General features: G+C 44.3%; 1 protein-coding gene across 2 annotated transcripts in view; it reads right to left on the reverse strand.

Annotated features, from left to right (window-relative positions):
• Positions 1 to 3,643: 3,643 nt before the first annotated feature.
• Positions 3,644 to 26,127, reverse strand: part of LOC147890796 (F-box/kelch-repeat protein SKIP30-like) — a 37,481-nt gene continuing 14,997 nt past the window's right edge. The window contains exons 1-2 of one of the 2 annotated variants that reach the window (XM_087390075.1): positions 20,172 to 20,227; positions 3,644 to 5,494 (exon numbers count right to left, since the gene is read on the reverse strand). In XM_087390075.1, the coding sequence (XP_087246201.1) occupies positions 4,274 to 5,317 (1,044 nt within the window). In that variant the 5' untranslated portion in view covers positions 5,318 to 5,494; positions 20,172 to 20,227 and the 3' untranslated portion in view covers positions 3,644 to 4,273. Of the gene's footprint in view, positions 5,495 to 20,171; positions 20,228 to 26,127 lie in introns of those variants that run through there. The other variant, XM_087390074.1, reaches the window with a different exon arrangement.

The raw sequence follows: 26,127 nt of genomic DNA on the forward strand, positions 1-26,127 counted from the left end.
TCATATACAAATTAAGGTCACATATGGGAGTTGTTACTCAAGGCACCAAACAATGCGCTAGCCACATCAAAGTTATATACATATTGGTTAACAAGACAATGTCAGATTTTACTCGATAGTGGACATAAAATTTGTATACGTAACTTATGGCATGATGGTGGTAGCAAATTTTGCAATTGGTGGGCACCATGGCCCGTCCCCATGGGGGGGTCTGGTGACCTTCGTGGGTTGTGGTCTCATGTTTTTACGAGCCGATATTTGGACATATATGTTTGCACGCGCGCGTGTAATGCCTTAGATACGACAATGGGAAGAATATGTCTCTTAGAACTTTAGGTGGGTTTTGCAAGCAATGGGGAATAGACAGAGAGTTTTCATTTCCTAAAACATAGCAATAGAATGGAGTAGTGAAAAGGAAGAATTGCACCGTTGTTGAGTTTGCAAGGAGCTTGATGCAAAAAAAGGGCAAGCCTGACAGAAGCAGTTTGCACATCAATTTATTTGTCGAACCTATCCCCTACTAAAGCTTTACCTGATATGACATTAGAGGAAGCCTGGAGTGTACATAAGCCAAATGTCTAACATCCCAAAGTGTTTGGATCAACTATTTCTGCAACTCATTAAATGTTTGCTTCCCGTGATGTGTTGTTTTATGAGAAGGTAAAAGCAAGCTACTTGCCATCATAATTATGAGGAATCACATGGAAGACCAGGACGACAAGTGATTGACAATGCTAGAGGTGCAGATTTGTAGACATCCATAGAATGTGGAATATTTGATTATATGTTGCCTAACATGACTTGGAGTAGTCAATAGAATGGGGAGCATCTCCTAGACATTCTACAAATTCTCAAGCAAAGAATGCATCCAATTGATAAGATCATTAAAAAGAAAGGTTTTGGGAACTTGAGATTCTCAAAAACAATATGAGAATTTTCTCACGGCTATCTTCTTGAGACCCAAGCATACAACAAATTCCAAAAAGAACTTGGTAGGAAGGCCCTTTGAACACTACAACTAATACAAAAGCAAAAAGGAAACAATATAGGATACATCAAAACTCTCCAAAAGCAAAAAGAAAACAATACAGGATACAACTTGGTAGGAAGGTCCTTTGAAATAATACAAAAGGCAAAAGAAAACAATACAAGATACATCAAAACTCTCCAAAATAAGCTTCGTGATCTATATGATAGAGAAGGAAAAGTGGGAGGTGTATAACCCTCCTTCATGCTCTCCCACAAGCTCAAAAGACCTCAAAAATGAACCATTATTCCACCCACCATCTGGACCCTTTTGAATAAGATTTCAAGCATGCCTTCACCAACATCTTTCATACAATGAAAGCATCATTTTTAAGGTTTCACATACTCAAAGTTAGTAGTTCTACATGAGCTTCACAATTATGGTAATAGAAAATTGAATGACAACCATAGGAAAAAGAACAAAATAGTCTAGCTCCAAAAAAAAAAGAAAGCAAGACTAGAAGCTCTAGCTCAAACATTATCAATTAAGAAACCCTAGGAAAGCGTGCTGGGCTTATTCCAAATTTTAGAAGTCGTGAACAAGCATTCTAGTAGAGGAAGAGGTTCCTAAAGAGTAAAAGGAAGGAATTCAAATAGAAACAATAATTAAGCCACAGGAAATTATTCTAATAGCCTTGGTAGACCATCAAGCAATTATCATTCTTTTCGTGGTTCAAGTCATTATCATCATCAAGGTCCTACAAATCATAGACAAACATGGACTCCAAAATAGGAATCGAGTGGTTGTCTTGTCACTTTGTCGATGTATACTCTACCTAGTGCAAGGTTCCCCTCAGTGGTGAGATTTCATGCTTGACAATTTCAAATCATAGGCCAATTTTACATGGAGATATACTACCTCAAAAGTAGCAGATCCAATCCATCAAGGTATGCAAGGATAAGAAGCACAATGAACATGCCTCTAGTTTTGGCAAAGCATGGGCTACTCAACAAAGGGAGCAATGGGACACTTTCGTTAAAGCAAGAACGTGCCAATTAGAAAGCATGCAACTGGACAATAATGATGCCTATCTCATATACATCATGACAGTTACAAATGATGACTTATGCCATGATGAAGTGCAAAAGGCACACTCACTTCATTGCAATTGGGTGATTGTTCCCCCAATCTTGTCTTTCAAGCTTTGAAAGACAAGCCCTTACATTTAAGAGTGGACTAGACGATAATTGTGGCACTAAAGACATGCAGCTGTGGAAATGCATGTCTTGAGAGACATACTTTACTCACATTAGCCAGCGAAAAGTTCACCTTCAGATTTGACAACTCACCTACTTGGGAAAGGCTTTATTCTCCCTTGGCCTAGAAAGGCAAAAATGGGCTACATGGGAATTCCATTTCGGATCACTAGATTATGTGGTGTAACTCACATGACCCACCCTTTGCTCAGATGCAACCACAAGCAGCAAAGGAAGTTAAAGTCTAGGTGAACCTCTGGGATTGTAAAGCAGCTACTTGGGAAGTGTTGAGGACTTGAACATGACCTCTCAGCTATCTGCAACTAATATAGAATTGTTGCGCAATGCTAAGTAGAGTCCTTAAATGTCGCAAATAATTGGCTGATCAACATGTCCCTAAATTCTATGAAGTGGTGGCCGGGATCAAGGTGCCTTCAAGGACTCAAGGAGGTGGCCACTTGGTTTAAGGGTTTTGAGAAGCAGATGTCAAGTGTAAAGAGATATATCAACTTTTGAAATACATGAGAAAGCCTGACAACATGGAAAAATAGAAACACGAGGGAGTTCTCAATGCTGCCCCAAGTTTAAATGTTGTTTTGGCCATTGTTGCCTCAGTGGCTACCGCGGTACAAGAGAACAAAGCATGTTCATGCCACTTGATCCCAAGTGCACTTTATGCCAAGCAGCTAAAGAGACTTCCATGGTTATTTTTTTATCCGGCGTGGGTGGATTCACAGTCCAAAGGCCAAGTCTCATGAAGGAATTCAATACGGTCCTCATCTGGACACATGCATCTTCTAGGGGATGTGTACGGGCTTAACTCCACCAATCAAGCTGTTTGGGACTAGTTAAAAGAAGTATGTCTATATGCAATATAGTTAACCAGGAATCAGAATGTTGAAAGAAGTATGCCTGTATGGAATTGGTTAGCCAGGAATCAGAATGCCTTGAGAAACAGCAACTCAGATTTCTTTGGAACATCAAAGATCTTTGGACTGTCGATGACTCTCATGAGAGACATGGCCCTATCCACTGTAGGAGGCCTCTGCTGATGTAAAGAAGCAAACACTGATAGAGAATAGGCCCGAGATCATAGACCCTCTTTTAGTGCATATGTGCAATTGTTGGGTTGGGAGGAGTTTAGATAAAAGCTTTAAAGCATGAGCTTAAAGAAAAACTTCCAATTCTCCTTTCATCCTACAAGGAATCACTAGGTAAGATATATCAAGTCAGGTTCATAACACAAGATAATGAAGACAGGTTCATAGGTTTCCTAATCATGATTTTTCAAATATAGATTAATAGAAGACTGAAATGCGTTGACAGCATGCCAAGGAAATAGATAGGTCAGGGCTAATCACCCTGCTTTAAGATGAGAAATTTCTCAAAAAATGTCCAAAAACTTTACAAAGACCCATGCTCTTTCTTGCATCATATTTTATGTAAAGTTCCAAGCTTGTTACAAATCCTTATATTTCTAATTTCTGTGAAGTGTACGAACCAGAAACCCTGCAAGGCTTAGATATTGCAGCCACATTGTAAAACACGGACAATCCTACCAACGAAAAGGCCCCAAGTAGACTTTCTAGCCAACATCCCAAGTTTAATAAAAAATTGACAATATCCCATACAACAGGGCACTTGTTATGACATCTCTTTTTCGACTCTATTACGTTTCAAGGATAAACACATTTCTAACATCAGCAATTTTTAGTCTTCTGTTCACCTCATAAACCCCCCTTGCAACTGCAAATGTGTACAAAAGCTCAAACAAGAAATACAGGACTGCTGTGTCTGCTCCGATTGAATCAAAGTCCAAGGAATAGAACAGGCAAGAAAACAGTAACCCTACCATCTGCTGGACATGATTTACCCAGAAAAACGTTAAATGTTCACCTCTTCTAGAGCAACACCACATTGCCAGGTATTTTGATGTCTCAAGAGTTGAGGGAGTTTTCTTAGGAGCACTAAAACTTCCAAAAACTGAAGCATAATTCCAGCAAGTGTCAATATTTAGATCTCAAATCGCACATCTTTTTATATGCACAAGCTACAACCTGAGAACAACACAACCTAATATGGTACCTTTTGAGACTGCCATGCTCACCCCTTTGCGCCAGAAGGGACGCTCCCCATCAACCCTGCAGATCCATACTTCATTCAAGCGTTCAAGGTTGAGATCACCCGGTCGAGGCAATGTCACTCCCCCTACTACATATAATTCACCACCCAAACCGGCTACTCCAAAGCCAACTCTACGGTACCACGAGGGCCAGGAACAGATAGTTCTTCTCAAAGCTGCCTCCTTGTGCTCTCTGCTTACAATACCATTGAATATTACGTAGAGCTCGCCATTTACTACCCCCATTGGCCCTTGTGATGCAAAACAATCAACTACATTCCACCTATTCTCTGAGGCCTCGAAGACCTGTGTCAACGGAACTTCCTTATGTACCACGTACACTTTGCCTTCCAAAACCACACCAGAACAGGGGGAGTTCATTGTTTGACAGAGATCAGCTAAGGGTTCCCATTTGTCATCTTGTGGGTTGTAAATCTCTGCAGTAGCTACAAATTTCCTCGTAGTAGTAAAACCACCTGCAACAACTATGCATTTATCTAGCACACAGCAAGCAAATTGTGCACGAGCCATAAGCATTGGAGCTCTTTGGTACCACACCATGTGAACAGGATCGTAAACCCAAACTTCATTGGTTGCAACTATGCCTCCGCGGTCTCCAGTTATGGGATCCACATCATCGCTGCCTCCACCTATTACATATAGTTTTCCTCCAAGCGCTGCGGTTCCAAAGTTAGACAAATGCTTTACAGAGGAAGGTAGCACTGGCAATGTGAACCAGCGCTCACAAGAAGGGTTGAAGGCATGCCACACTTTATCAGGCTCGTATGCAGAGACATACAGCCATTCTTCACTGCTTCCTGTCTCTTCCCTCAACTTATAAAGCTCTGTACCCTGCAGAATTGATCGCCAAGCACGGCTGACAGCCCGCATGTGGGGGTGGCTACTAAGTGGCACCCGTGCTAGGCACCGTAAAGCCACTGCATCTGGTAACCCTTCAATTAGAGCTGCCATCTAGTTTACAATGTACCCCAGGGTTCATTTGAAAACAAGTTTGTGGGATAGTTGCATAAGCGATTTATGTGAGGAGTCCACAAATCTAGACCTTCAAATACTGTCAAAGGCAAGCATATCCAGGAACATCTTGCACTCCATCCAACAGGCTCTGCTAGATGTGCTCCGATGACATCCCTGTATATGAATTGAAGCAATACCTTAATACAAAAGCATTTTAATGCAGACCTAACATGAGTTGATTCAAATGGAGTATATAAAATTGAAAAGGGAAACACAAATTATGCAGGAAAACTTGGGAGAATCTACAGGGGACTTTCAAAAGTTTTATGATTCCAGATATCTATACTGAGTCAATGCAGCCTAGGACACATTACAAAGGATGTACCCTTCTTTACTTGTAGCTCGCATTTATTAGCAGCATCACAAGGATGTATCTAACAATGATAACGTGAAGCCTCTTAACAAAACTGGTGCTAGCCATGCTTTCAGCCAAAAAGTAGATCCCTATATTCAATAAATTAAAATCAAAGCAGTGTCAAATGCTCCTCAGAAGCCACTAGAATAGGTGACTAAGCTCAGAAACATGCTGACAACATGAACTATTACTTAGTTCAGCAAGCTCGGCTCAAGGAAAGGTCCACTAACATTTTCAGTAGAGATATAAACAAAGGGCACAAGCAAAAGGAAGTATGCTCGGGGATTCTGAAGGTAGCTTATGGCGAGAAGCTGCACAAAGATAAATAAGAGCCGCTGCAAAAAATTGTGCATAAAAGGCTTGAAGAGGGGTTGCATGGCCTTGCATGCATACTGACTAATGATAGTATGGGATGCCTCAAGAACTGCAGTTATCTCAGCATGGATACGCATCGTCTCGGGCTGAGCGTCATTCAGTGGCTCTATTATTTCCATACGTGTGCAACTGACAGCTGGCCTGTTCTGTGGTTCGTTTTGAAAGAGGTAAGGCGGCATGTACCCAACATAGGGTCTAAGCCGATAGCGATTAACCGGCTATACATGGTGCCGAATAAAAAGGTGCCATCGCAGAGCAGCTTAATGATCAATGGAGAACAAGATACCCATAGGAAATCATGTCTGTATACATCACTATAAACAGCATTTGATCAAGCAAACATAGAGAGAGAAAGAATTAGATTTCAGTCAATGCTACTAAAATCCCTGAAATCCATAAATTTATACCACATTAGACTCCAGGTAATGGCAGTAGGAGGCCATGAACAGAAAATCTGAGGGAGATCAGAGAATGACAAGGATCTACCTATATAGATTCAAAGACACACTCAATATAACCTTTAAAGAAAACCCCGTGCTGTATTTGACCTCAGGGTAGCTTAGGGTCAACAACCATGAGCTCCATTAAGAAGAAACTAGCTACTATGAGATTGCACCGACATACATATCTCCACAACATGCACACACTATACAGAGGTACTCATGTTGAGTCTCTCTTAGTGCTCAGAAGGTAAAGGCAGACCATCGTGAATATACGTAAACATTTCCATATGCATCCTCATGTTTAGTTTCTGTCAGTACTGTCAGGGTAAAGGGAAGACTCGGATATGGCGAACTCTAGATGCAGAATGCCACAAACACTAGGACTCAAGTTATCGAATGCATGTCTTTAAACAACATCAACATCAAAAACTGGTTTCCAATCCTAGCTTGCATGATTTACTGGAATCACTCAGATGGGAGGGAGTATATACAAGATAGGTTGAAGGTACAGTAACATCGAATAAGGGTCACAAAAACAGCGTTTTCAGATGATTGGAAAGCTTAAGGTAGTGGCAAGAAGACCATGATTTTAAGAACTGATAGAGGGTGAGTATAACAGGGATGCTTGCAGCAGCAAACAATGCATCTCTGCACTCCTCAAAGAACGGAGTGACAGAAAGGAAAAACAAGCACCTTGTTGAGGCAGCCAGGAGTATGCTCCTACTGAAGGTGTGATAAACATATCATCCCAAGAAGTTCAAACAAAGAAGAGGTAAGTGTAATGTATTTGAGAGCCTTTGGTTGTATTTGTTATGAAACAGCTAAGACGAGAATTCTTCATTGGGTACAGTAAGCAACGCAAAGGGTGGCTACTTTAACTTCCAAGATAATCAATCACTATCTCCAAAATCCAACTCGACTTTGGGGTAGATGATGAAGAGAAAAAGGAAGATGATCCTTCCCCACATCATTAGCAAGAATGTAATCTTTAGAGAAAAGGAAGTCACTCTGCTATCTCCAAAATGCAGCCAGATTAAGACAAACTGGACAATGATGCTTTCTTACCCAAAAGTGAGCACACTAAGAAACCTAATTTTGCCTGCACAGATGGAAAAACAGGACCCCTCAATTACCACTGCAGCCACCCAAAGCACCCAATAAAAACGTTGAGAACTTATTCAGATGGTGCTTGAAGACATGTAATATTGTACGACATTCTTGAGGGAAGCAAAAGGAGGAAACCAACCAAACTACCACAGCCAAAGAAAGAGTGCCATGCAACCCTCATAATGTATATGTTGGGTAATGATGACCCTCAGAGTTCGACTCTTTAGATAAGTACGTGGATTGGAAGAATGCTACAAACACAACATGGAGGCCATCGTCAAGAATGACACTTGTGAACCCGTCGACCCTTCAATTGAAATGAAGACGGTAGGATGCAAGTGGGTATACTCATAGCCCAATCCATGCCGTGGCTAATGTTCTATTTCAGAAGTTTAGTAGCTATCTATTCAGATCTACATTGTCTCGTGTGCACGTGCATGAGTGCGCGCATGCGTGTGTGACACAGTTCAATGGGATTTCATCTCACAAACTATGCGAGCTTTGGGGTTTAAACCAAAAATGCAGCAGGTTATTTACTGGCTTTACAGAGATAGCAATGCAGCTTGCATTCTTTCTGGGGATATCTGATTTGGGTTGGAAATTTGCAGAATATTTATTTGCAGATATGTGCTGCGATTTTAGGACAGCCACCTCTTTGCAGTGATAGCCTTGAGGCTTTTGGGTTTTCAGGTCTTTTTCAAGGTATCACATTTGCAATGGCTGGGAACAATCATGATCTATTGGGCATCCTTCATGAAGATGATAAGTTGGATGGCACCAACTATCCGATGTGGTCTTATCTCATGAAACATCTTCTTGTTGCAAGGCATTTCTGGAATATTGTTTCTGGGGTTGATCTGAGGCCAGTCAATGCTACAATGGTTGCCTCTACTGCTGGTCCCTCTGCAGAGGGTACTCCTCCTGTTGCCTTATCTTCTAGCACCTCTATTGCTGATCCCCCAACTCAGGAACAATCAAGATGGGATGCAAGAGATGCAAATGCACATTCCTGTATTGCTTTATCATGCAAGAGAATCATTATTCCACACATCCGGTCTTGCAAGACAGCAAAGGATACTTGGGACAAATTGGCTTCTCTTTATCAGATTCGCAATGAGGCACGTGTTGCATTTTTAAGAAGACAGCTGCAGGAAGTCAGTATGAATGAAGGTGATTCTATGGATGCATATCTAACAAAGGTGAAGGACCTCATGGAACAACTTGCCAATATTGATGAGCTGGTGCCAAATTCTCAGCTTGTCAGTACCACATTGAATGGATTGCCAGATTCATATCGGCCATGGGTAATCCAAACCACTACTCTTTTGATCAGCTAGTTACCTTGCTTTTGCAGGAAGAGCAAAGTCGTGCTAATAGACAAGCCATTATTCTTGATCATGCATTTGCTTCACAGCAGACATGAATAATGGACTGTCACATGTGCTAATAATGCTTCCTATGCTGTGAAAGGAATTGGAGATGTGCAGCTCACATCCATTTCAAACCATCCTGTCACTTTGACAAATGTTCTTTTTGTGCCTGGAATTGAAGTCAACTTGATTTCAATTTCAGCAATTGCCACTTCACGATTCAGAGTGATTTTTGATAGATACAGATGCCTAGTATATGATCTTCGTGATGACAATGCCATAGTTCTCACTGGCACTTTGCAAAAGGGACTTTATCACCTTGATCATCGCTCAACTGCACTTTCTATTGAAGCATTTGCTATTTCAGATTCACAGCTTGCTGAAACTCATCTTTGGCATGAGAGAATGGGTCATCTCAATTATAAAGCTCTTGCAAAGCTACATTCACAGCAGATGGCAAATGATGTACCTCAAACTCACACACTTTCCAAACATGTGTGTGAGGGTTGTCTTTTGGGTAAGATGCATCGGTTTCCTTTTCAAAAGAATTGTCCAAAACATTCACAAAGGAAATTCCAGCTAGTACATAGGGATGTCTGTGGCCCAATGAAGACAGCTTCCAATGGAGGATACAAATATTTCATGACTCTCATTGATGACTTTACAAGATATTGCTGGGTATATCCTTTAAAAGCCAAATCTGAAGTGTTCTTATGCTTTCAGACGTGGCTGAATATGGTTGAGAATGAATCAGGATGCAAGCTTGTCACCCTTAACACAGATAGGGGGGGAGAGTATATGTCAAAGGAGTTTGATGCATTTTTGTCTTCACGGCGGATTGCTCACTCATGCACTACTTCTTACACTCCTCAGCATAATCCTATTCCTGAAAGGAAGAACAGGTCCACTATGGAGATGGCCAGATGCATGCTTAAGGCCAAGTCCTTACCCAATAAATTGTGGCTTGATGCAGTGATGTGTGCCAACTATGTGCTGAATAGATCACCTACAAGGGCATTGCAAACTGTTACACCTTATGAAGCATAGAAAGGCAGGAAGCCTTCACTTTCACACATGAGAGTTTTTGGGTCTCTTGCATATGTTCATGTACCATCTCAACTGAGACATAAGCTTGATGACAAGACAATCAAATGCATATTTATTGGTTACAGCCAGGAGAGTAGAGGGTATAGGTTATACCAACCAAATACTGGGAAGATTATTGTCAGTAGAGTGTTGGAGATAAGTGCACACTAAGTGTACTATTTCCTAGTCTACATTTGTCTAAGTCTAAGTCTAGTCTTTAGTGTGTGCCATATGGCACTTCTACAATTATCCCATGAGCACTCTTGCTTTATGTCTTGTACTTTGGCCCATATATTCAATGGGTCACATCATTGTAATCCATCAGTCTAGCTTGTGTCTTGTCTACACTCTTCTCAAGGTATTTCTAGTCTTTCAGTCTTGTTATTTCATTTCCAGTTTCTATTTCTAGTTCTTGCTTCCATATTCCAACATGGTATCAGAGCTAGGTTGATCCCTCTTCTCTCTTCTCAAGTCTGTCCTCAGATACAGATCTGCCCCCCCCTCAGATCTGCCTCTTCTCTCCCCCGCTGCAGATCTGCCCTCTTTCTGCCCCGCCATTCCGCTCCAATCTCTGCGCCTGCTCCAGATCTCTGCGCCAGATCTGCGCTTCAGATCTGTGCAGCTCAGCCACAGATCTGAGCGCCAGATCTGCTGTCACGCCAGATCTGCGCAACTCTCTGCTGTAGTGCCAGATCTGCGTAAATCTGCTATCACTTCTGCACCTGCTGTCGTATCTGCTATCCGTACAGCGTCGCCCGTATTCCGTACGTCATCCGTACGCCGCCGTCCGCCGTCCGTACGCCCTCCGTACTCCGCTCGCCGTCCGTACATCGTCAGCAGTCCGTACGACTGTACGGAATCCGTACCTGCACAGGCTGACTTCTTCGACTTCTCCGTACCTGCACAGGCTGACTTCTCCAGCTCCATCTTCACGAAGATCTGCATCCCTTTTTCACCTTTATCTCTGCCCGGGATTAAGGTACTAAGATTTGCCTCTTTCAGTTTGCTGAACAGTCTCTCCTTTTTTGCTGGTTCCTCCTGCTTCGATGGGCTGTCATATGCTATGGCCCTGACAAAGTGGTGAGAGAACCGGCTTCTGGGATCTCTTCCTCTCATTTATTTCTGCAATATTGTAAGGGAATAGACACTGCCCTTGCATCCTAGCAAGAGGTAAGACCTTCCCACATGGAATCTTCCTCTCATTCTCTCATATCTATCGAAAAATTCAATGGGTCCAACTTTCATACTTGGCAGATCAAAGTCAAGTGCCATCTTATGAAAGAAGGCCTTTGGGACATTGTTCACCGTGATGCTCCCGAAGGTCCATCCGAGCAAGTTGTCGCTGCCAAGAACGACAAAGCCTATGCTATCATATTGCTCGGCCTTGGAGATGATTACATTCATCACATCTCCGACATACAGTCTGCTCCTCAAGCATGGATCACTTTGGATACTCTTTTTGGAGCACGATCTAAAAACTCTAAGATTGCACTTATGATCTCATTCTTTGATCTACATATGCAGGAAGGAGCTACTATAGCCTCTCATGTCAATTATCTTCGCAGTCTTGTGGTTCAGCTTGCGTCAGTCAAGTCTCCCATCTCCGAAGATATTGCATTGTTGTGCTTCTCAAAAGCTTACCTGACTCCTATGCTACTCTTGTCACTACCTTCAAGTATCATAATAATCCTTCTCTTGAGGGTATCATCAATGCTCTCCAAGAGGAAGAAAGAACTCAACAACGAAAGGTAAATGACACTGCATTTTTAGCAAAGAAAGGAAGTTCTAAGGTAAGAAAGCCTTGCACCCATTGTGGCAAAACCAATCATGTGGAGAAGGACTAATTCAAGGCTCATCCATGCACCATTTGTGGCCGTGATAATCATCGGGAGAGGGACTGCTACTCCAAAACCTCTACATCAGCTCCTGCATCTACCTCAGCCCATGTTGCTGCAACATCTCCATCAGCTGATCCTGTTGTTCCTTCCTCACATGATGAGAAGTGGGCTTTCTGATTACTTCTATGTCTTGTCTACCACCTTGACCACCGATGATGTAGGTCAAGGGGTTCTAGTGTCTTGGTCTTTCTATTTGTCTACAGTCAGTCTTCTATCTATCTAGTCTTGTCTGTCTGTCTATTTGTCTATCAATCTGACTGTGTTTTAGATCCATCTTGTCCTTACCCTTGTGGACCCATATGAGGATATCACTTGAGGAGGGGTGTCTCAGGAATATTTGTCTGTCATGTTTTCTATCTTGTCTCTCAGTCTAATGGGTCACATCATTGTAATCCATCAGTCTAGCTTGTGTCTTGTCTACACTCTTCTCAAGGTATTTCTAGTCTTTCAGTCTTGTTATTTCATTTCCAGTTTCTATTTCTAGTTCTTGCTTCCATATTCCAACATAGAGATGTAATCTTTGCTGAACATTCGGCTTCTCCTCTTGTGGACTGCAAAGCTAAGCCAGAAGTTGACATGTTTGATGCCTTTGACTCTTGGTTACCTCTGCCATCCTCAGAAGAGGACTTTCACCAGCAACATGAGCCTCCTGCAGGCCCTTCAACAAGCAATGATCAGCCAGTACCCCATGCTGATTTGCAGATTTCTCTTCCAGCACAAAGTGATCCCACTATTCATGATGCAATGATTGAAGAAAGAGCTGTCAATAGACAGCAAAGGCAAGTTTCCAGATGGCTTCTTGATACATTGAGGGACAGCAAACAAGATCAGGGAATAGAAAGATGCATGCTCACTTTCTAGAGTTTGCACTCCTTGCTACAGCTTGCAATGAAGAGCCTTTGTGCCATAAAGATGCTTTTGACAGCAAAGAGTGGATGGATGCAATGAGAGCTGAGTTACAATCCATTGCCAAAAATGACACATGGGAATTAGTAGATCTCCCCCCCGGCAAGCATGCCATTGCTTTTCTTCATGGGGATCTGCAGGAAGAAGTCTATGTCACACAACCTCCTGGCTTTGAGGTTGCTCATTCTGAAAACAAGGTATGTCGGCTTAGAAAAGCCCATTATGGTTTGAAGCAAACACCCAGGGCATGGTATGCCAAAATTCATGCACACTTACTATCTCTTGGTTTTCAGAATAGCCCCACAGAACCCACTCTTTATGTCCGTGGGAGTGGATCTGATTTTTTAGTGCTGATTTTATATGTGGATGATATGCTCATCGCGGGCCCAGATACTCAGCATATTGCAGCTTTCAAGGCTGATTTGCAGCAGGTTTTTGAAATGTCAAACATGGGACAGCTCCACTATTATTTGGGCATTCAGTTTGCTCATGTTGAGGGGGGTATCATGATGTCACAGTCCAAGTATATTGGACAGCTCCTTGATCGTTTTCAGTTCGAGGATTGCAAGCCAATCTCTACTCCAGTGCACCCTGGCTTCAAATTTTCAGCTAATGAGGAGCCCACCATGTGATATCACTCTTTACCAGCAAGCTGCTGGATGTCTTATTTATTTATGTCACACCAGACCTGACTTACCGTATGCAGTATCTCAGCTCACCAGATTCATGCACATGCCCAGCTCACAGCATTGGCAGGCAGTGAAGGAAGTTTTCAGATATCTCAAAGGCACTCAGAATTTAGCCCTCTTCTATGGTGATCAGGGCTCACTTACCATGCATGCTTACATGGATAGTGACTGGGCAGGATGTTCTGACACCAGAGTGTCACATACTGGCAATTGTTTTTTGCTTGGCAATTCATGTATCTCTTGGCTTAGCAAGAAGCAACCAACAATTGCCACATCTAGCTGTGCGGCTCAGTACAGGGCAGCTTTCACCGCTACAGTAGAGTGTGTTTGGCTTCGACAGTTACTTACAGATCTTGGTATTCGGCAGACATCCTCCACTATGGTCTACACTAACAGCCAGAGTGCCTTGGCCATTGCGCGTAACCGAGTGTTTCATGCGCGTACTAAGCACATTGAAGTTCATTATCATTATGTTCGAGAGCAGTTGTTAGTAGGAGACATAGAGTTGTCCTATCTTTCCACAGAGGACAACATAGCAGATCTGTTTACAAAGGCACTTCCTCGTCCCAAGTTCAAAGTCTTCCGCCAAGCTTTACACTTGGTTCCCTTTGTTACGTGATCTGACATACCTTGTACATTCATAGGTGGCTATATCCTTTTGGATGAACATGTGCCACCATGATCAGAAAATACCAAGTATCCTAAGACGTTTCCAGAATACTTCAGCCCATACCATGGAGGGGGGCTTGTAGGCCATCTTCTCCCAGTTCTAGTGATGCCCTATGGGCCCTGGTATGTGCCTTGTAGGCATAGGTATAGGCACTTAGTTTATTTTGTGCCTTTTATGCCACATAGGACACTTAGTCCTAGGGTCTAGGTACAAGTACTATTTACTTCTTTTTCATAACACTAGTTGACGTGACGGCTGTTCATCTATCGACTCTTTGTACCTTGCACTCTCTCTTTCGTTTAACGATCCTACACCTTGGGCTCTTATGATTAGGACTCTGGTCACTCATATCAATATTTCTGCATTTGGTCATTGGCAACTCAATCACTGGGATTTCTTTTTTGGCTGCACTGATGGCACTTTGCTTGGCTATCCTTTTGTCTCACGCTTGCTTTTTGATTGGAAGCATGTTCTTTCTCATCTGGAATGAAATTAACGGCAATCTTTGCTTGGGAATTCTTTGAGAGCTAAAAGCATTAACTGGTCGAAAGTCTTTCAGCCTCCCTTGGCTTTACAGGAACCTCAACGTTCCTACTGTGTCTCATTTAAAAGCATCACCTTGATTGCTGATGTTATAGATAATGCTCATACTGTGCTCCCCTTTTCTCTAGCAACTACTACATATGGATTGGGCTCTCATTATCGTCCTTTGCGGGACAAATTACTTCTATGCTTTCGCCTTTTGTTCCGATTCCTCCCTTGGAACTCCAGGACTGGCTGGAAGATTGAACTTTGACTTCTCCAGGGTCCTCTTCTCGTCCTTTGAGGCTATCTCAGATTACTGTTCCTGCATTGTATTACATCCTTTTGCCTCAACCTTGGGTTTCAGAGAGAGGTGATTCTGTTTGGCGAATGCATCGCCCAGCCAAGTGGTGGAGGAAAAGATTACAGCAACTTTGGGCCTATAAAGTACCGCTTCGGCAACAGGTTTTCTTTTGGCGAGTTCATTTGGGAGTGTTTCCATCTGGACAGCTATTAGCTCATCAACACATTGCTCCTACACTTTGCCACAGATGTTCTGCTTCTTCAGAGACTGTGCCTCTCTTGTTTTGCATTGTCCGTGCTCTCGTGAGTTTTTTGATCTGCTTTGACAGCGCCTGTGAACGAGATTCCCATCTGTTCCGTTTGGGAAGTTCTTCTGGCTATTTGGGTTTCATCCATCCAGACCGGAGTTTCATCTTTTCTTCGTTTGGGTTCGCTACTGGGCACTATGGACTTTATGGACATATAGGGATTGTAAAGTCTTTGGTGATCCTACTTTCTCTCTGTTTGGCTTTTTTAGGCGTTCTCTGCAAGCAATCTTTCTTTGATTGCTTGCAGACCCACTGCATAGATCATGAGGTCTTTTTGGCATATACTGAAATTTTCAGTTAATGTAATTGTAGCACCTTATTTTGAGGTTGCTACTCATATAATATAATCAATCAAAGATTTCACCCAAAAAAAGTGTGCGCGTGTGAGTGAGTGAGTGGGTGAGAGAGAGAGAGTAAGTTATTAACGTCTACAAAAGACTGAAGGGTCTATAAGACTTTTAAAAACCCAAATACAATGAAAGCTAAGGAGTGGGGCTACTAAACGGGCACCCAAGCCACAGGCTGATGTCTGATACGAGAAAGTAAATACATTGTGTTGTCTACATATGCATGAGAGAGAGAGAGAGAGACCCAAAGCCAAATACAAAAAAGGATATCCCTGGCCATCGGCCATCGGCCACTTGATCAACTATCCATCCGAGTGATGGGACCTGTGTATGATGTCTATTCGACCAACTCTATCGAGCAGTTGAGGATAGACAAGATGAGCTCATCCGACAATGGCTCTTGATCTGGAGAGGGCTAGCGTCATCAAGGAAGGGAGTTAGTAATGGAACGTTGCTCATGCTCAACATAACTAGTTTGTTCAATTCCCTCCATCCTCTATAATCTCCGAGCGGCAGCTCTTCATCTAACAAGTGCTACCATCACTTCAATGGTCTATCTCTCTGCATTAAATAGTAGAGAGGAGATATATGTGGTCGTCGTTGAGAGTCCACTTGAGGCTGGGTATGCCGAGTCATGCTCTTCAGGTCTGTACTATGTCTCATTCTTGAATATGGTCACCAGATAAAAAATCCATGCTCGTCCTTTGATGGGCTTTGATGGTTCCTCCCATTCTCTCTTCTACACTCACAAGAGCTGATCTCTATGTCGTTGGGACTCTAGAAGGATGATGGCCACATGTCGCTAATCAAGGTGTCCCAAGAAATCTCCGAGAGGGCAAAAAAACTCTCTTGAATAGACAATGATGCCATCTGTAGATCTCATAGTGCACATAGCATCTGAATGCAAAGTGCTACTCTGTCTCGGTCTCCAATATTTACATAAAGTGCAGATCCATTTGTTGTGTGGAATGCTCTCTATCCATCCTGTCTCATCCGATTTCCTCTAGATTTGTAGGATGTGGACATTCCAATATGACCCTTATCTTTTCAAGATCCATACGAATCTCTTCTTGGGATATAATATGTCTCAAGTACTTCACTTCTTTTGCAAAGAATTCACACTTGGATTCTTTAGCAAAAAGAGAGTACAAGAACACTTTTCGCAAATGTTCAATATGCTTTTTCCTTATTTTCCTAAGATAAGGATATCATCTAAGAATACTACAATAAATTTTCCTAAATATGGCCTCAAGACACTATCCATAAGTATCACAAAAGTTGTTGGAGCGTTTGTTAACCAAATGGCATTACTCTAATATATGACATTTGTCAACCGAATGGCATTACTCTAAAGTGATAATGCCCGTACCCAGTACAAAATGATGTCTTAGGGACATCCTCTTCTCTAATTCACACTTGGTGATATCCTGGTCTTAAATCAATTTTAGTAACATATTTTCCTCCTTGCAATTGATCAAAGAGTTCATCAATGCGAGGCATGGGATACTTATTTTTTATAGTGATTTTATTAATGCTCGGTAACCTATGCATAAACGCATAGCACCATCCTTTTTCTTTACCAGTAAAACTAGTACAAACCAACGTGAGCTACTTCGTTGAATTTAACCCTTCCCAAGATATTCAGTTTATTGTAACTTAATCTATATGGGGGTTTACAAACAAGGGTAGATCCATGAATTATATCTACCTTATGATCTACTCCTCTCTCGGAAGATAAACCATCGGCAAGAATCGGGAGACTTTGTTGCTTCTTGCCCACCAACAACGGGGCATCTTTTATGCTCTTTTTAGAACCCCGTGGGTCCATCTATAATGGCTCCATCTCCCGGGTGCTTCTTGCCTTGTGGGACTTGTTTTTTGCCACTTGCTCCATCTTTTTTAGCCTTTAGCACTCTTCCAAGTCCTACACAAACTCCAACACTTAACCCATTAAAGGTTAGCGAAACGCATGCATTCCTAGTTCTTGGACTAATCCTGGCCCCTTGTGGACGTCCCCACAGTTCTCTTTTACCAATGCAAAGCAAAAGCATTTGGGTGCAATGTGACACACTGGCTACATCAAACAAGTGCATAATAGTTTCCAGATAGGAGATTTTGCCGTATCCTGTGACCCCTTTGTGAGCCCTTGTCTAGAGACAATCAGGCACAAGCTACATAGGTCAGTCGCTCAGCCTTAGGTCAAGTCAGTCCTTGTTCACTGGTACCCACTGGAGAACAGTAGGTCAGTATTTCCATCTTAGAGTTTACTTAGGTCTAGGTCTTGGCCTAGGATAGGAGCCCCAGAGGGGCCCCCAAAGGCTGACCAATGGACCAGACTCAAGCAGGGAAGGCAGCCCTTTAGAGGCTGCCCCAAAATCCCTATGAAATGAGCCCAAAGGGAGTTTTTATAGGCAGCAAGGGCACCAGCAGTCTGTAAAACAGCCGACTGCAGTCAGTGGTTACAGCTGCTGGTTGGCTCAAACCAGCCTCTATAAAAGGGACCCTTGCTCCCCTCTTTGGGCCATTCAGTGCTCCTGCCTTCAGCCTCGCCTGCAGCTCCACTCCAGCTCCATTGTGCAGACCTGAACACACCAGATCTGGCGCCTCAGTCCCTTAGCCATCAGTTTAGACTTCATACCCCTATTAGAGGACCGAGCTACCTTGATCACCCGCTCACTACACGAGGCTGTCCTTCATGCTTTGCCTCACACCACTCGCTCCACTCGTCCACCACCTCCTGGGACCGTACCCTGTAATAATTGGTACGATGAAGAGTGTAAGGCTTTATGCCGTCAACTCAGATTCGAAGCAACGAACCAGAGACGCTACGCGAGTATCGTAGACTGGTACATAGGAAGAAACTAGATTTCATTCGTCGGAACCAGGAGGATCTATTAAACATTATGTTCAGTAATAACTCTAAAGACTTCTGGCAGAGATTCCTAGAGGGACGGTCCCCCTTACCAATCACCAACACTCACGTCTGGTATGATTATGCATGCACATTACATGACATCCAAAACCATTCAGCCCCTAACCTCTCACATATGCCACGTCCCACATCCTGCACCCTCTTCACTGCAGGGGGGTGAGGGATGCCATAATGAAGCTTCATAATGGCCGAGCGAAGGATCATGAGGGACTATGCACTGAGTTCATTCCATATGGGATTAACCTCTTGGCTCCAATCCTAGCGAAGCTCTTTAATGAAGCTATCTGTTTGGGGGTTCCACGCACCTGGACTATTAACATTATTTCACCCATCCACAAGGCACGGGATCCCATGAGCCCGGAGAATTATAGTACCATTATAATTGAACATGTGATGTCCAAGATCTATGCATCAGTGCTTGATTATGAGGTCAACAGATTTGCAAAGTATCGAGGACTTAGAGCAGCAGGATAGGCTGGATTCCGACGTGATCATGGCACCATGGAGCACATTCTCATGCTCATGTGTGTCATTAAGAAGGCGATGGCATGGAAACAGAGGGTCTATTATTGCTTTGTGGATTTCCACAAGGCATTTGGCACAGTCCCGAGAGCCCACCTTATACGCTGCCTACACGATTTGGGGTACGACCAAAAGATCATTTGGGTTGTCATGGCACTTTATGAGAGAGTTGCAAGCAAAGTCCGAGCACGGGTTGGGTGGACAGATGAGATCATGAGAACTATTGGGATCAAACAAGGGTGTCTTTTATCACCCACCTTATTTGACATGTACATAGACAAGCTCGAGACAATGATGCAAGCACGGGGGGGGCTGGTTGCTCTCTGGCTAGCACGTTGATCCGGATATTGCTTTATGCAGATGACATGGCTCTTCTATCTTCCTCTACAGAGGGACTTCAGAGACACCTTGACGCACTTCAATATTTTTGTGACTCCCATGATTTGAAGGTCAATCTGGGTAAAACCAAGGTTATGATCTTCAATACATCTCGAGCCATCGTGCGCCAGGAGCTGTCCACGTTTGATGGGTCACCTATTGAGATAGTTTCATCAAATGCATATCTGGGGATGATGACCATTCAGCTATCCTTCAAATTATTCATCAGTTCATAGCTCACTGTCTGTTAGCACGAATTCAAGACGAGCAAGATAAAGTCCACCTAGCAAACCCTCATCTTACAGGTGAGGAGGTTACTTGGTGGCAACATTGGGCTAGTAAGCATACTAACCCAATAACTCAGAAAACGAATTTCGTATGGGCAACATTTCCTACTGATCTCAAAGCTTATTTTCTACCACCACAATATATGCTTAACCTAGAGGATGAGTTTTCTCGTCTCGCCCAAAATGGTTTGCTTGTGTTGACTTACAGTAACAAGGTCATCACACTGACGCAGCAATTAGGCGTGTCTGAAAGCAATAAGATGAAGCAATTCATTAGGGGATTGGATACTAACATTTGTTTTTCTGTCCGCAATTTCGACCCACCAGATTACGAGCGGGCAACTGACAGAATCAAGAAATGATGTTGAACAGGGGAAAGCCCGAGTAGGTCCAGAAGGATTCCAAGGCCCTGCAACAGCAGTCAACCAACCCAACGGATAAGGATCAAAAGAAGGACAACCAATACCAAAACAAAGACGAGCAGTCTTCTAGTCAAAAGGAGTCCAAGCCTAAGATGACTCCACATAAAAAGACTAAAGCACGCATTACAGGAGGCTACTTACAGCCCGATTAACATAAGAGGTATCACCAAGAACACCGTTGCTTTCATTGCCACCATATTGCTAGACACGGCAAGAAAGATTGTCCTAAGTGGCTTGCCGAAAAGGCTGCGAAAGCACCCACTTCTACCATCGCCACTACAGGCTCTTCAAACCTCGCCCCCAGGTCAGCTACTAACGCAATCTTGCTTGCTTTGAACACCGTTCCCTCGGTGGTCTTTCAAGGTAAGGAGGGTGACCTCTCAGAGCAAAAGAAGGCTCTTATTCGAGCATATGGCACACCTCAAGGGCATCAATTCATTGTCATGTTCGATATGGGGAGTTCAGAAGATGCCATCTCTCCTCAACTTGCCAAGACAATGGGGCACTTTGGTGCCTCACAAGCTTGTGGTGGATGGGTTCACACCCGGCTTGTGCACACACATCACGCATAAGGACGTGCAATTTACTTTTTCAGTTTAGAAGGCCGTTTTTATGCGAGATTTTATCTTGACACCTTTGATGGGGTGCGATAGGATCCTTGGGATTCAGTGGTTTCATGAGCATGTACGGACTCCTGATTGGCAGCTAGATACGTTCAAGATTGTGGAAGGTTTACCTGAGCCAACCGTAAGCCATAGGGATTGAAGCATATTAGGGATTCCTTTAATATCTCATATCCAAGCAAGTCGTGCCGTCCGCAAGGGTGTCGTGTGTGCACTTGTTTATGTCCATTGCCAGATAAATTCAGTTTAAGCCGCTCTCCCGATGGGGCAAGCAATGCTTGATTTACTCCAAGAGTTTCAAGACATTATTCTCTGTGATGATTTGCCACCTCAGCTACCTCCACCTAGACCAGAGGACCATTGCATCGATTTGATTCTGGACTCCACACCTCCGAGTAAGTTTCCTTAGCGACTTTCCAAGTCTATGGAGAAGGAGTTAAAACAGCAGTTATCTCGGTTACTCCACGCAGGGTTTATAAGATCGTCAACTTCGCCATTCGCTGCGCCTATTCTCTTTGTTCAAAAGGATAAGTAAGCATGATTATGTGTTGACTACAAAGCACCCAACAAACTTACAGTAGGTAACAAGTTTCCCATGCTCTGCATCGAGTATATCTTGGAAAGACTCCATGTTGCAAAGTACTTCTCAAAAATCGGTCTCAAGAGTGGCTACCATCAGGTCCGGATTTTCGAAGCTAATATACCAAAGACAGCTTTCCAGACAGAGCGAGCTCATTGCGAGTTTCGGGTCATGCCATTTGGTCTGAAGAATGCACCACCCACTTTCAACAAGATGATGTCTCGGGTATTTGCAGATTATTGGAAAGTGCATGTTCATTTTTCCAGATGATATCCTTATTATTCAGCTACAACAGAGCAGCATATTCAAGATGTACGAAGTGCCCTACAGCTCTTGCGCAATAATCATCTCTATCTCAACGCAAAAAAGAGTGAGTCTGGGCTGATGGAAATCCAGTATCTGGGCTGCATCCTTAGTGCTCAAGGTATTCGATTAGATCCAGAGAAGATTCAAGCTATAACCAGTTGGGCTGTCCCTACGATGGCTCAAGAGATCCAATCCTTTGTAGGTTTACGTCAAACCTACAGCTTGCATATGGATGGGTTCTCAACATACGCAGCCCTCTTTTCATGATTTGCAATGATTGGCTACAACAGCACGAATCATAAAGATAGTCCATTTTTAGTAATCACAGATGCAAGCAGTAGCCATTGGGCAGTTTTACAGCTAGAGGATAGGCCCGTGGCAAACTATAGCACGAAACTCAATAATGCCAAGAAAAATTATTCAGCTTATGATAGGGAGTTGCTCGGTGTAATTCAGGCATTAAAGCATTGGAAGCCTTTCCTCTACGGACGGAATTTCATCGTCAAAATAGATTACCAAGCCCTGACGTGGCTTCAGACAATGCCTAGCTCACAGTGGAGTGATTGGGAGCAACAGTGGAGCTAAATATTCCAGCAGTTTGGGGAAATGATCGAGTACGTTCCCGACAAAAATAGCCCCGTAGCCAATCCTCCGAGCCGGAAAGGTTCAATCCAGACCATTGAGAAGACCACTGTGCTCGAAATACAGGGAAATGATCTTGATAGTATGAAGGCACAATACATGGACTCAGCACAGTTCTAGTTAGCCATGACTCTTGCTCAGGCCATTACTCATTAGAGGACGGCTGGCTTGAGGAGAAAAGGTTATCTATGATCAAAGACAAACGGCAATTACTTCTCACGATGCCCATGACGCCTGTACAAGCAGTCAAAGAGGTATCAATGGCACTTTGGAGAAGTTAGAGCATACTATTTTATTGGCCAAAGATACAGAAGGATGTATATGGCCATATTCAGAATTGTCAGATATGCCAAAAGGTCAAGATTTGCACCAGAAGGCGGCTGGCTTACTTATGCCATTGCCAATACTAGACTGTCCTTTCCAAGACACTTCGTGGGCCCACTTCCAGCGTCTGTAGATACTCATAACACTCAATGTCTTACTGTTGTTTGTCGCTTTAGTAAATTATGTATGCTTATTCCCTGCAATCAAATGGCCACAGCGCTGAAGATGTAGCTCGTTTGTTCATAAAGCATTGGTATCCCATTGGAGGGTTGCCAAAAGGGCCATCACATCAGACAAGGATTCCAAATTCATGTCAAATTTTTTCCAAGCTCTGTTTGATAATTTTGGTACTAAGCTGCAGACGTCTAGTGCATTCCATCCGCAATCAAATGGAGGGACAGAAAAGTACAATGGTGTGGCGTTTGATATTTTAAAATCATGATGCTCAGGGAAAGTGGGAGCAGTTTCTTCCGCTTGTGTAGGCCATTTGAACGATACCTATTCTTCAAGCATTGGTCGCACACCTTATGAAGCAGCATTTGGAAGGCGATTTACATCACTCCTCACCAGGGTGGTGTCTCCATCTCTTGAAGCCAACAAAACCACAAAATCTATGGCAGAGATTACGGAGTCACTTAAAGCCCGCATCACCAAAGCTCAAGCATCGTACACACCAAGCCTAGCAGAATCAGTCCCACCTTTCGGCGGTAGCTCTCAAACCTAGAGTCCCGCGCTCCCAAGTGGCGCGCAGGGATAATGTTCTACCAGATGGCTACCAAGGTAGCCGTCGAAGATGTCCTCTGTCCTCCCATCAACTGGCTGTAGCGGGCAACCCATATGTTCCAAGTAGTGATGCTGGCCACTGTCTCCCAGACGCTGTCCTCTGGCGTGTATGCAAGACGTGAACGGGAGGGTGGCACCGCCTCAAAGGTCTCGATCAGGGAGACCTACTCTCCATGTTTCCAATAGACAGGTGAGACTGTATCAATGGAGAAGGCATGCCCCCCCTCTGTGAGCCATGCAACCATCGCCCACGTGAAGTCACAATGCATCCGCTACGTGCGAGCGACTATCCTGAGGGCCGCTGTCCAAATCCATTGTGCCTCTGTGTGACCCCAAAGACAGTGTGGGATCATCTCAAGCACACCGTCTGTACATCTCTAACATCCGCCATCTACTCGCATCTGCTCCAGCCACGGGCCGACAGGTAAGCCCCCATGAGCCACCAACCAGAAGAAGTAAGAGATCTTCCATGGACGCATGCTGGTCCATAGTCACGGCTAGAAGCGTGAGATGACCGCGCCGGGCACCCCTGCTCGAGTCAATGACACTTCTATGATGGGGACCACGCCAACGCCTCAATGTGAATCCGTCGGCCGATTTGTGTGGTGTAAGAGAAGAAGGGAACCTCCTCTGTCCCGTCCGTCTCTCCAACTCGAGCTGGCCATAGCCACTCCCCTGGATCCCACTGCAACTCACGGAGAGGACGGCCCTCCCATAACCAGAGCCACCAGACCGAGCCCTCTAGCCCTAAGAGCACTCTGTCAAGATCAATATGCCAAAGCTTGCCAAGGCGGCCCACCACCCTGATCAACTGCGACTCCATGCCTAAGGCGTCGCCTCGTGCTCCGTCCCCCTACCCAGTCTCATCCTGCAGGAGACCTCTTGGGCCCACTCTGTAGTAACGCCGCCGAAAGGAAGTGAGGATCTTCTGAAAGAAACGAACCCTGAGAGGTACTCCTATGCATGAGAAATGCACAGCCCAACAATGTAGACCAACAGGGGTGCGCAATCCCTCCCACCAAGATGTCGGAATCGTCGCCTCTATCTCTGTCATCCTGGCCTCCGTCCCTCGCAAGTGAGAGAGCGCCTGTAGTCTATCGGACTCTCCCTGGGACAACCGTCGCCAGGACCCGAAGGATCACGCCAAGGCCTAGGAGGGCGTGTCTTTGCATCTCCAGATCTATGATACCCAATCCGCCCATGGCCTGGGGCTGAATCACCGCCTGCCAGGCAACTCTAGCTCTAGTATTATGCGTGCCGTCCGATCCTGCCCAAAGAAAATTCCACACCAAGCGCCTCAACTGCCCCATGCATCCCTGATGGAAACACCAACACGAGGCGATGTACCAAGCGGTGGCGAGGAGCACCTGGTTCACCGCCAGTGCTCTACCTGCTAAAGAGAGTTTGGCCGAGCTCCTGTATAATAGCTTGCACCAAACACTTTTACTGGGGCAATATGCTGCTCTAAGGATATGCCAATCCCGACCTGATAACCCAAGTATCTCGCAGTCTGCCCTGCTGGGACCCAATGAAAGCCAAAGTCGCTCCCCCAAGCCTCCACCTCTGGGGTCTCGCCTGGACTCGTGAGAAAGCCAACTGATTTGGACTAGTTGATGCAGGTGCCGGAGGCCTCACAATAGATCGAGAGAGGCCCACGAACAGCCTCTAGGCTCGCCATGGATCCCTCAACAAAGATGGCTATGTCATCAGCGAACTTTGAGTCTAGAACCTCCTCCTCCTATCTCATAGGAAGGCGCATCCCTGTAAGGCCCGCTGTCCTGGAGCAGAGAAAGTAGCCCAGAGCCTCTACTACAAACACGAATAGGAAGGGGCAAGCGGACATCCCTACCGAACGGACCTCGTCAATGAGGAGTCCCCTGTGTGTCCACCGATGACCATCTGGCTAAAGCTCCCTGCATAGAGACCTACTGTCCCTCGGATCCATCTATCTGAGAAGCCCATCCTCCTCATCGTCCCCTCCAGGAAGGACCACTCCACTTTGTCATAGGCTTGAAATCCAAGAGAAGGATCGTGAGAGGCTGGGATTCCTCCCTCACCCAATCTACTGCCTCCCAAAAAGTGAAGATGTTGTCCAAGATGCTTCTATCTTGGACAAAACCTATCTGTGTGTCGTGGATGAGGTCCAAGAGGTGGGGGCAAAGCCGCAAGCTCAAGACCTTGGCTAAGATCCACAAGCATGATGGGTCTCCACTTGCAGATGTCGGATCGGTCGCCCCCTTTCGGAATCAAGTAGACCCATCCTCTCCTCATAGACTGCGGGAGGGAGCCAAAGTCAAAGCTCTCCTGACAAGCGAGGCGGAAGGGGACACTGATGAGCTCCCAAAGGCACAAGAAGGTCAGGGAGAGGCCATCCTCGCCAAGACACTGTTAGAAATGACCCAGCAGAGGGTACGCATAGCGGAAGACTGATAGTAATGAGCTCACACATTGTGGGTGTGGAGTGTGGAATCACAAATTTCTCAATACAAAAGAGATAGATCCAAAGTCCCACCAATGGTGTGGTCCTCTGATCTTACCACAAGGTCCTTCTCCTATCTGCCAGTTATCT

This window comes from Dipteris shenzhenensis, chromosome 18 (genome assembly GCF_047967505.1).
Source record: "Dipteris shenzhenensis isolate YYH24624 ecotype China chromosome 18, Dip_SZ_1.0, whole genome shotgun sequence".
In the NCBI taxonomy this organism is placed as follows: Eukaryota; Viridiplantae; Streptophyta; class Polypodiopsida; order Gleicheniales; family Dipteridaceae; genus Dipteris; species Dipteris shenzhenensis.